General features: G+C 32.5%; 1 protein-coding gene across 1 annotated transcript in view; it reads right to left on the bottom strand.

The window, feature by feature from the left end:
- Positions 1 to 9,676: 9,676 nt before the first annotated feature.
- LOC145672553 (sodium channel protein Nach-like) overlaps positions 9,677 to 12,841 on the bottom strand; it is a 94,596-nt gene continuing 91,431 nt past the window's right edge. The window contains exon 10 of the mRNA XM_081741711.1: positions 9,677 to 10,165. Within this exon, the coding sequence (XP_081597837.1) occupies positions 9,936 to 10,165 (230 nt within the window). The 3' untranslated portion in view covers positions 9,677 to 9,935. The remainder of the gene's footprint in view (positions 10,166 to 12,841) is intronic.

The raw sequence follows: 12,841 nt of genomic DNA, 5'->3' as shown, positions 1-12,841 counted from the left end.
GAGTACTCTGGGACCGGATTTTAGGATTTGGAGTTTAGATTTCTGCACTTTCGGCATCTAAGGCCATTTAGCCCGTCACGTTTGAGAGATGACGTTGCTTGGCGATCACGCTATCCTATGAAAGGGAAGGAAGAAAGGATTGGGAAAGGAAGGAAGCGGTCTGAGACGTATAAGTTAGGTACCACCCCGGCATTTGCCTGGTGTGAATGAGGAAAACCGAGGGAAACCTCGTTGAGAGTGACTAGCCTGAAAAAGCGTTTTTACATTTGCTCTACCGAGAGTTCCCACTGTAAATCGAACCCGACAACCGGATTTAAATATACTGAAGTAGATATTGCGAAAGTCGTGTTTTTGCTTCTAATCATCTGAAACATCAAGATAGACAAACGTACAAACATATTTAATATTGATCTACAAAGTTCAGAAGATGATCTTTTAAGTGATAATACCAAGGCATACAGCGACATGTTTTTCTATACACTGTTTTTTAAATCAAAGTGAAAGTACTCGGATTCCTATCTTAATTTTTTGCAATCCAATAGAAAATGTGGATATCCTATTAGGTATACAGTATACCAGAATACCATATGCATGCGACCATTCAGGAAAATGATTACTTCATTTTGCATCACGATAGTAATGCTTAATTCAGTGCCGGGTCACCACTGCTAACTGGTAAATTTGTTTTCTCAATATTGCACATTTGCTTAATTAGTGTGTTTTGTTTGTTTGAACATGTTTGACAGCACGAATGCTATAGTTCGTCTCATGAATTATAATCTAATTTAGTGGCGGTTCGTGAAGAAAAGCTAATCGCTGAAAAGAAAAATAAATAAACAAACTTCTGTCTCTAGAAGCTAAGGAAAACATGTAAAAGTGTCATGTGTAAACCACGAGAAGGAGTCTCCTTTATGTGGCATAACGTTTTCTCAATTAACATTTATAACGGAAGCGGTAGTAGATTTCCACCACTTTCGGCTTTACGAGAGAGATTGGATTGGAAATAGAATATATTCTTCACAATTTTAATTGACCGCAGAAAACCTCTTCTTTTTAATCTATTACCTTCTTTACTTCATAATGATAACCGATAAGCCCGAAAGAGAATGATTTCTGCCACTTCTGATTTGAAAAGATGCATTGAGAAAAGAAATTGTAGGTGGCGTACTTAAAAAGATAGGTTACATGCGTAATTCCTGTAGCTTTTGGACTTAACGTACAGCAGAGGTATAACTGAAAACGCATGTTTTATAATACTTTCTGTATAAGTGTTCCATCTATACGTACTTTCCGTATGAAATAATATAGGCGGTCGGGATCTCACATACAAATGGATGTATATAACATATAGCTGACGAAGGTAACATAAGTATATGCATGTGATATACGGAAAACTGTTAGATGTCAGACATCCTGCAACGGCATGATGTAACACCTAAGGGCAAGTGCCTATGTAGCATACGGATAACGTATGCTCCGTACTGATTTCTATAGTAGGCAAGAGGATACCGTATATTTGTACATTATACCACTGTCCGGAGAACGGATTTTTCTCTGCGTGGTTAAGAGACAGGAAGGTTCTTGATGATTAAAGCGATTCCATAAAACCAGATTTCGTTTTCACTTATCGTTTTTGCTTTCTGTAGAGTATTACAGCTCCCTTATCGCTGTATGGTTAGCGTACGCGTCTTTGACGTAGGAGATTCGGACCCAATTCTCTGCGGAAAATCTTGTGATCCTTACCCCACGTTAAGAAGTAGGCACACATCTTATATAGCGTCGCTGCTGAAAGAAACGCTAAACTTCGGTTTAACCAATCATTCATCTATGTAGATCAATGTTGAAATCGGAAGTTGTAGGAAATATATTTCACTTGCGGTTTAAGTAGAGCATTAAGGAAACAGATTATATATTCGATATTATATCGCGTTTGTTCAATAGTGAGCGCGTTAAGTAGGAAATGGTTGATTTACACCACTTCCTCTTTGAATAAGACCTTCACTAACGAAATCGATTAATAGACATTTAATACTATGGACAGTAGCAAGAATCTGTGTAATTCATCAAGTAGTACTTGACATTTTTTTCTCACAGACGGACACAAAGACATATATAGGACAAAAATATAAAACAGTCTTTTTCAAATCAAATCACTTAAACTCTAACTTTATGTCCTTGTCCTTGTACGCAACAACTAAGACCATAGGTAAGTTTGTTCATTTACTCTATAGCCTGAAATTGGAGGTATGCTATTACTTCTCTCAACAGCCGCCACTGGTATCATTTAATGTTTTAAATAGAGATGGCCACATTCTTTCGAAAAATACTTTTTCGAGAAATGAATTTTTCGAAAAAGAAAAATGAAGAACGAAAAATGTTTCGGAAAACGAAAAACGAAAATTTTTTGCGAGAAACATAAAACGAAGTTTTTCGAAAACGAAAAACGAAAACTGCCAAGAAACTGAAAACGGGTAACTTTCGTAAAACAAACTGAATTCATTTCATTTATTAGGACTTCCAAACTACAGTATGCTATGCATACGTGTAGGAAGTCTCATAGAACGGCTACGTTCATCTATCTGTCTTTCCATCCGGTCGTCTGTCAGCTGGCATCAGAGCAAGAACGTTAAGAAATAGCGAAAAACATACATAATTTTGCAACACTATTACATTCATCTAATCCATTTGACTTTTATTTAATCCAGAAGTGGTAGAAATCTATCGTTTTCTGTTACATTGTTGATCACCACAGAACATAAACGGTAATATATAGAAAGACGCGGTTTTGCAGTGTCGCAAAAACCAATTCCGTGTCCCAAGAATATATATTCAATGTTCGCCCTTATTACACTTGCAACTTAAGCTATTTCTTAATGTCGGAAGTCTTTAAAATGGCTTTGTCCGTCTGTCAGTCGACAGGTGTCAGAGCAAAACCAGTAACAGATATTGAGAATTCGTTTATTGTGGTCGATTTAGAGCCCCAAAAATAGGTTCCATCTCCTCCATTAACCCTCCATTCGAGCCGTAAGTGGTTAAAAAACCCTTTTTTGTTTCAACTTTTATCACTATAGAAAGAAAAGGGTAATAGATAGTGAAAAGCGATTTATTGCAAACAATTTAGCGTCTTAAGACAACATATAACTATCCACCACATTCAATCAAAACCAGAAATTGTTTATATTTACTATTATTTCCGGTTTCAATACTGAATTACTAGATACCGAGATGTAGATTTTTGCAATCGATTCAGATTCCAAAAAATAGGTATATATTTTCCATTAATCCTCTATTCAGATCGAAAGTTGTACAAATTAACCGTTTTCGGTTTCAACATTAATCGACATAGACCAAAAATAGTAATAGCTAGCCACAAGTGTTTTTCTTTTCAATCGAATCGATACAGCGTTCCAAAAGTATATAAGCTATATATCATCACAGCCCACAATACTATCGAAACTGAAAGTGGCTGAATTTACTAGTATATTAGTTTCAATACTGATTTTTATATAGCAAAGACTAAGAGAAATCGTGATGCGGTTTTCCGCGATCGACTAATTGTCCTAAGAATAGGTTCCACCTTCTCTCTTGACCTCCATTCACACCAGAATTGGTTCAAATTAACGATTACAAGTTTCAACATTTATCGCCACAGAACGAAATTAGTAATAGATAGCGAGAACTGGTTCATCTAAAATCGATTCAGGGTCTCAAAACAAAACCACATTAAAATCCGCAACACTCCACAAATAGAGATGCGCACGAGACAACATTTGAGGCTTTCTCGTCTCGAAAATGTGCTGTAAAAGTGATGTCTCGACTCGAAAAATGTATTCTTTTTTATTGCAAGAGCTGTGTCTCGACTCGAAATTTGTCAAGAGAATTCTGTCTTGACTCGTCTCGTGCGCATCCCTATCCACAAAGGCAGAAATGGTTGAAGTTTATTACTATTTTTGATTTTATACTAGGTAATAATAATTTACATAGAGCAAAATCGGTGAGAGATATAGAGAAGCATTTTTTAAAATCAATCCATCGTCCTAAAAATTCTTCGTTAACACTTTATTTGAACCGAAAGTGTTCAAATTAACCATTTCCGGTTTTAACACTTGTCACGATAAAACAAAAATTGTATAGATAGCGACAATTTTCTGGAATCAATTCAGGGTTTTAAGAGAACATATCGTCATAACCTGCATCACTCTTTTGTAACCGGAAATGCTTGAAATTTGCTACTACTTTCGGTTCCAATCCTTATATTTATAGAGCAAAAACTATAAATGATATCGAAAAGAAGTTTCTCTTACATCGATTCAGCGTCCTAAGAAGAGATTCCGTGTCCTCCCTTAACACTCTACTCAAGCCGGAAGTGATTCAAATTAGCCATTCCTGCTTTCAATCTTTATCGCCATAGAACAAAAATGATAAGTGATGGCTAATAATATCTTTTAGATACGGATTCAGCATCCGAGGAACAAATACTATCTTTGATCTTATTAATCTATTCCAACCAAGAGTTTTAGTTGTGCTACTTGTTACTTCTAGTTTGAGTATTCAATTCGCATAGATTGGAAGTCTACCAGTTTTATACTGTGAAACGAAACTCACTTGTTTCTCTACAATAACAGGAAGTAGGAGAAATGTATCACAAGCATAAGCGTATCCAGGGGGGGCGATCGTGCTCCTAATGTTAGTGAAACTACTTCCACATGTATCTAAACAAGAAAATTTTTGAGACATGTAGATATATAGCAATTTATTAACTGACATAAGCTAGAAATTTTGATCATAAATATGATAAATGTATGTTACAGAATACATTGAGCTCTGCCGACTTTCCCTTATTCTTGCTACCTATAATAGTTTCCTTGTTCATTTCTGAAACGTGCTTCACATGTACTCTTGCTAATTCTTGATCTGAACTTAATATCATGACATGACTTACTGTAAGGTAGGAAATGCAAATTAAAGCTCTTTCTTCTACAACGTAAAAATTTGAAATCTACCCGCTCACCAAGTACTAGCCTACGTGGACTTGATACTCTGAGACCTATGTTCGAGTCTTTGTTAAAGATGCTTAAAATTTGAACGCTTTATGGTTATTCGGATCCCATATTAACGCTTTATAATTATTCTGATCTCATCTTAAGCTATAATTCCATATCTTATTAAATCGTGATGCTGAAAAGTGATACGAAATTCCTACCAACCAATATAAAAATTACAAATTTTGTGCCAAGTGTGAAAATGATATCTATGCCTCGCTTAATAAAATGTTTATTTCAGATATGTTTGACTCAGTTAACCCGAAGATTGGGAAAAATGTCACATGTAATTGTCCTCGAAGTTGTATAGAAACAAGAGTTATGAATACTCACAACGTCATTGTCAAGTAATGTAATAATCTTTTTTCCTTGATCTAATTTAATGTTTTTTGTTTTATTTAGTCAATTGATTACCAACTTTGTTAACTGGTTAAAAGGGGAAAAGTGTATATTGAAATAAGTGAACCTCTCACCTTAATGAAATTAATATATTGAAAATATTATTCTTGTAATGTATTCTATGAGCTTAAGTGAAATAGTCACGTCAGGGTGTTATGTTGTAACTAATAGTTATTTTGTTTCAGTTCATTATTAATTTTATTATAATTTATTCACAGCAATTTAGAAAATTTTACTATGACGATAAGTATTGCAACAATCGTTTCTTTCTCGCTCTCAATACAAATTCACAATGCACTTTGCTTAGGTAAGAATGACTTCAAACTACTTACGTCAAAAATTAATAATCACTAGAATAAATTATACAATGAGTCAGGTTAGTTGTATTACTGTTATGTAGACACTTCCCTGTTTTATTCCCAGAACAATATATTTACTTTGCATGCCTGCCACGTGAAGGCTAGTTTTTGAACCGTAAACAGTATTCTTCATTTTCTTTAAAATAGGTGACAGATCATTTCACATCCTCTATTTTCATCATATACAATGCATAAATATTTCTTTGTTACGGTGACGCATCGGAATCTCTCTCTATATACGAAATATTTACCTTTCGCTTAGCCCAGAAAAGAACGCAATTGCGAATTATAGAGAGGGATGTTGAATATAGTTGGTAAGGATGCATACTTTAATTTAGAATTATCATATTATTAAACTGTCAAATATATTGACAAGAGTAATCTCTTTTGAATCTATCTCAGTAATTTAAAAAATCACATCTTAATACTTTTTATAAGTGATAAATTTGGGTAAAACAAAGCCAATATTTTATTATACGTATTATACATTTGTCGTAGTCTGATAAGAATATTCGCATATAATAGAACAATAGATGATATTGGATACTCACCATTGAAATATTTTGTGCATTATTTGCCAAGAGAGAAAACAGAATGCGGTAAGAATGGAATTTATGATAATATGGAAAGAATCTTTCTCATAAGCATAATAAGATTAGTAGTTGTATCATAGAAACGAGAGATATACTTAATCAAAGATGGCATTCTTATGAAACCGAAATGCTTTACGATATCATTGTTCCCCACCAAAGTCAATCATTGACAAACCGTATAATTAATTTAAATTATCACTCCAAACATTATTATTTAGAGATCAGAGACAAAACATTGGCACACGTGAAAGGTTTACTACAGTTTGAAATCGGACTGAAATTGGTATGAAATTGAACTAGCAGTATGAGTATAGTTTTTTTTATTTACATTTACTGAGTGTTTTGTTTATCTTTAGTATTATTAAATTATCATGTTATGTTGTTATTTGTATCTTGTATCTTATTTGTGTTTTATTTTTTTTCTTTCTTTTCTTTGTAATGATGACAAGGGTTAGGTGGCAGAGCAGCCTCCGGCTGAACCTCGCTCGCTGAAATAAAGAGAAATTCAATTCAATTCATAATCTAGTGATATTTCTTCGCGTTTCTTTGCAACTTGTAAAATAAGTACCTGTGAGGCTCATATGTTTAGAAATATATTTCCCCATGTTATGAAGCTTGTCTCATAATACTAATGCAAGGTGATAAAAATCCAAAATTATACAATTCTTTGTATTATATATTTAGAACTAAATACTACAATTGGATAAGGAAACTAGTAATTACAAAATATTCACGGAGTATTTGCTAGTATTCACACTATCATTCTTATCTCTTTTTTGAATAATTCGTTGGAGAAACACTTGTCAACGTAGATATTTTGGGAAAAAAAGACATCTGCTTAGTGATCCTAGCATTGATTTACATAATGCACATATAAATTATTTTACCCAAAGGTGCTCTAGAAAGACATGTTAACAGAAAATTAGAATGTCACAAATACTTTTTCGGTCCAGCTTTCAATTACTTTCTTGATCCGAGTTCGATTCCTGATGGATACACTCGGTAGAAGAAGTGTAACACCCTTTCCAGGTCAGCCATTCTGAATTATATTTTCCTTTGTTTTTCTCATTCACATAAAGCTGGGATGATACTTAATATACAAGGCGTAGACTATTCCTTTCCTTCCCCTCTTCCCCGAATAATTTGCTCGCCGAATAATGTTATCCTTCATGTGTGAGGTGTTCAGAACCACAAAGGCTTGTAATGTCCAAAAATAGACTACATTTATTTTCTGTATTTGCATGTACTATCTTCAACAATGTTTGCTTCATGTACGGTATATAATATTATAAACGATATTACATTATGATTTCTCGGTGGATTTCAGTAAATATCCTAGATTGTTTGAACTCATTAATGGTGTTACCACCGAGATATTTCGAGTTTCAACTCTATTCTACTCTAGTAAAGAGACGAGAGTTCAAACTAGAAATGAATTTTTTAATTCGTGACGAGACGAGACGAGACATGTGTACACTCAAAAGATAAAAACACTAACTAAACATTATTGGTATGTCCTTTTATATGGAATAGTATTGAATTGAAATTAATATTTGTGAATTGAAATTGAAATAATGAATTCAAATTAATATTTGAAGTGCATTTCTAATATATGTACAAGTTGCAGGAAAGTGCTTATACTTACATTTATTTTTTGTTTGTTGTATCTTTACTTTATTTGTATTTTGTATTTTTTTTATCTTGTCTCGTTTTGTCTGTAGCTTGCTTATTTTATTTTACTTTCTTGTCTATTTTATTTTAGAATAATTGTATCGTATTAAAATATTATGTTATAAGGCTGTTGTAGGATTGTAGTCCTGCATGCCCTTTACAAATAAGTAAATAAATAAATAAAAGAGACGAGAAGCATAATATTTAACGTCCCTTTTCGAGCGAGAATTCAGACAAGAGGATAAATAATTCCTGTGAGTAATACTAGTTGACCCAAGTCTTAGATCTCAAACACTGACTTTGTGTTGCATGATTTGTAGTATGAAATTTACAAATCCATAAAATAATTGTACGCTCGTAATGCAGAGCATGCATCATGATTAAAATATACATAAGTCATTACACAACATACTCTAATAATAAATGTGGTTACACTATTGCTAAATCACACCGATCGTGGGTATCTTGTTAACGTGGACGATGCTGATAACTTCTAGATAAAATTAAGAATAAGAAGAAGAAAATTAAGAATGAATAGCTGGGTATACATTCCGAACAGCGAGAAGAGAAATATTTCGAGACTGATGATAGAAGCTTTTCGAGAATCGAGAGGCACCTTATTTCTCGTCTCCTCTGCATTTGATTTGTAGCAGTAATAATTATTGTAAATAACCATGTACGGGATTTGAAAGTGTGAAATCACCAAAGGTTGCGGAGGTGAACAGAAGGCATTGTATGGTATAACGGAAGCATAAACTTTATTTTATGTCGCAAAAAAATAGTAGCTATCTAAAGAGGAACTATAAAAACCGAATAATTCTCACCTCTTGTAAATGTTCAAGGTTACTTGAAGTTAGTGCAACGAATTTATTATACTATTTCCATGAACGTACAAAGAATCATTAAATGTAACAAACTTTGACAGTATTACTCTTTTTAGATAAATTCATCATTCTATCACTGAAGATGTGATCTTGTCTATGCTGATGCGATTCCTTTAAAATCATTTTGTTTATGCTAACGTCTTCCTACAATAATAGGACATTTCACAGACAAAGTTAATTTCCCTAAACATTTAAACTAATTGATGATTCAGGACTCTAAAATTCTGAATTGTTCACTAAAACAACAATCCAAGAGTATTGAACAATTGTTTATAGCTAAATTACTCTTCGAGTAAGAATCAAAGTAAATAACTACTTACGAATTTAGACATTAGTACATTTAGTTTACATTCCTTGAAATACTACATTTATTTCGTATACACCGTAGTAATCATTGCTGCTGTACTTATATAAAGATGCCAGGTGAGGAGGAGGTTCTAAGGCAAAATGGAAATGGTTTTCTGCATTATATTATTTTGTAGAGTTGCAAGAACAAAAGAGCACTACGCCTATATATATATATATATATATATATATATATATATATATATTCCACTATTCGGTTTGTTTTGCTATTGAATATAATTGTTAAATGATTGTTCTAATTTAAAGAGGAAAATAAGAAAAATGAAATCAGATAATCTAATCCGATCGAATACTATTAAAATTGTTCATATGAAAAAACACTATACACGTATTATTGTTAATACATGCTAAGGACTTTTAGTGGATCTTTTCTCATGCAAAAAATGAAGATATGAAACATCTATAAGATTTAATGTTGCCCATGTTAAATAGTTTATAGTTTCAATTCAAAATGACTTAAAGTATGTACAGACAAATTTGAATAGTTTCAACTTATTCATGACCAAGGAAATAAGTTCGCAATCTTGCAGTTTGCGCAAACATTAAAGATGTTGTAACTGAGAGTTTTACAGTTTTCTTCCTTTACTTTTAGTGCTAGTAGGTCTGTTAAACATGCCTATTCTAATGCACTGCAAAATCCTTCACGTAGAATGGATATATCCTTCTGGAACTTCTTACTAGACTGTTGTGTTGAGGAACTGATGATGATTTTCTTGATGCTCCAACACCTTTATTTTTGTATGTACCGAACAAAAGGTTTGTCATTGGTTGCAACAGAAGCCAAAAGACAAATTCCAACCCACTAATTAAACTGGAGCCGAGGCATAAACCAAATACTCCTCCTATAGATACTGAAAGAAAAAGAATAAATTAAATGAACATTTTACTCGTGTATCGAATCTCATAATTATTAACGTTATTTTTTTGTACTTACGATCTTAAACGTTAGTACGCGTACGCAAGTGTTTATTTAACCTTGTACTACAAATGAAGTAATTCATACTTTGTTAAGATATCTAATCAAACCATAATTAAATCCGAGCAGGTAATGCCGAGAGAAAAAGAAATAGAACATCAGAAATGAAATAAACGCATCCATATGCAGTCATGACCTTCTAGTAATAAGGGAGATGAAACTAACTTTTATATGCTTTAAAAGAATGTAACTCTTCATCATTTCGTCGAAAACAATGAATTGATAACAACATATCTATTGAAAAGATATTCCCTAATAACACTTTCAAAGTACGTCAACTAGTTAAAGTAAAATATCAGTTCAATCGGAAGAAAATCAGTGTCCCCTGTGTTAAGGAACTGTTTGAAAAATTTCACCCTTCTTGTTCAGTATTATGCTATTCACGAGGAAAGTATTACATTTCATAAGTGTGTATTGAATTTCACTGATGCACTTAATCTACTTTATGTATTTTTTTTTTCAATTTACAAAGAAGCACGTAAAACTATTTACGCATTCTAATAAGAAAAGCATTATAACCTGAAAACAGAATTCCAATAAACTTAACACTCGGAATTCTATTTAATCTTTCTTACTAAAAGTGATAGATAATAACACACACACACACATATATATATATATATATATATATATATATATATATATATATATATATATATATATATATATATATATACAAACTAATAGAAGTGTTATTCAACATAGAAAGTGGATACCACGTGCGCACGTGCGTGTGTGAGAATAATTGACATTTCTTAACATAAATAAATAATGTGTTAATCGTATAATGGAATGAATACCGATGTACAAATTGCTTTCTCATAAGTGTTTTAATAATCGAAGTATATTTGAAGAACATAAATGCTATGTTATATGAATGGCCTATTATGGTGTGTACATAAACACTTGACGAACTTTATAGAATATTTAAAAACTATTATCATATTAAAATGGAAGAATGGTCATTTCCGTGTGTATTATTTAATCTTCTACTAAAGAAAGAAAACAATTAAAGTTCCACTATTATAAAAATATTACTTGTATAATTTATAATAGAAGTGAGTACTACTATTAGTTTTTACGTTTTCATAAGAAACTCATTGGTAAATTATGTAAAATTTTCATATTATTTAAAAGAATATTCTTGAAACAAAACATTGTTTCCGTAGCAGATAAGCTAGCCATTTTTTATTTTTAAAACTACTGTTAGAATGCGCTAATAAAATGAAGAGAAAAACTTTGTCTCCGAAATGTTAAAATATATACACAACAACACACGTAACTTTAAATTGGTTGACTTTTTAATTCTTTAGAGAATGTTTAAATTTGATTTCGTAAATATTTTGGATTAATAAGTATTGAAGTTCAAAATCAAAACCGCACCATTTCTATCCAGGAGGAAATTCATTTATATTAAGAACGTGTAGAATAGCTTCACTCAATGTCTAAAGTAATGACCAAATTTATCATTAGTTAAACGTATTATACATTTCATTCGGAAACATTGTTTGTAAAAGATTGAAAATGTTATTTTAGTTATTACTTAGTATTACACTTGTTATATTATATTGTATATATTTCCTATTTATATCACGTGTGTTTGTAAAGAAAATATATCTTAAATATTTTAAAGTATTTTAAAACTATTATACTCTGAAAATGCTAGGGTTCTCACATATTTTAAACACAACACTGACTACTTTCTTTTACGAGTAATGTCCATATAATTTATTTAAATATAAGTATATAATTAATATTACCGTTTAGAATCGTATTAGTAGTAGGCCTAATCCATATGAAGTGGTCCAAAAATGGTGAAAGTGGTTGCTCGACCATCTCCGAAAATTATAAAAAGTGGAGTGTGATGAACCTTGTGTATGAGAAGGTCAATAACACGAGTCACGTTTTCGGAAGTACAATTGTTCCTCAATGGCGGCCATCTTTGTTGTCGGCGGCGTGTCATTTTCTGCAGTTGCAAGCGTTTACGAAAACCACATTTGCTCAGGACTTACTAATCAGAGGAACATCAAAAAAAAAAAACTAATGTGTACAGGAGATACCAAGGTATACGGAGAATATATAGTCGTGCGCCCACGTGGAGATTCAGGGTTGCAAACTAATACATGAAATCACCAAAAAAGTACAGAAAAGTGCACATTTCAAGGGGCTGTATTTTGGAATGGCATAAAGGTAGTGGTTCAGAATTTATGGTGTGAATACTAGTGCATGTACAGATTCTTCAGAAACATTCACAGCTATGACACGACTGTTGCCACAGAGTTGTGGGGATTCGAAAGTTGGAGTTTGTCATTTTTATGGCATTTTTGCGGCTTAATATCTCAGGATGGCAAACTGCTAAAAATTGCTGCTGCAGCCACAAAGTAGCTCTGTATGTTAATAAACTATTACAAAAAAATCATGACTGATATTACATGGAGAACAAAGTTACGACAATGTTAAGAAAGCACGTGCGTGACGATACCAAGTCGGTGCATGAATCACCTTTTACGTTATGATCGGATGGATATTCATTCTACTTTATCAGTTTGAG

This window comes from Thermobia domestica, chromosome 16, assembly GCF_964235325.1.
Source record: "Thermobia domestica chromosome 16, izTheDome1.hap1.1, whole genome shotgun sequence".
NCBI lineage: Eukaryota > Metazoa > Arthropoda > Insecta > Zygentoma > Lepismatidae > Thermobia > Thermobia domestica.
Note: the sequence above shows the minus strand (reverse complement) of the source record. Positions and strands in the feature narration are given on the sequence as shown.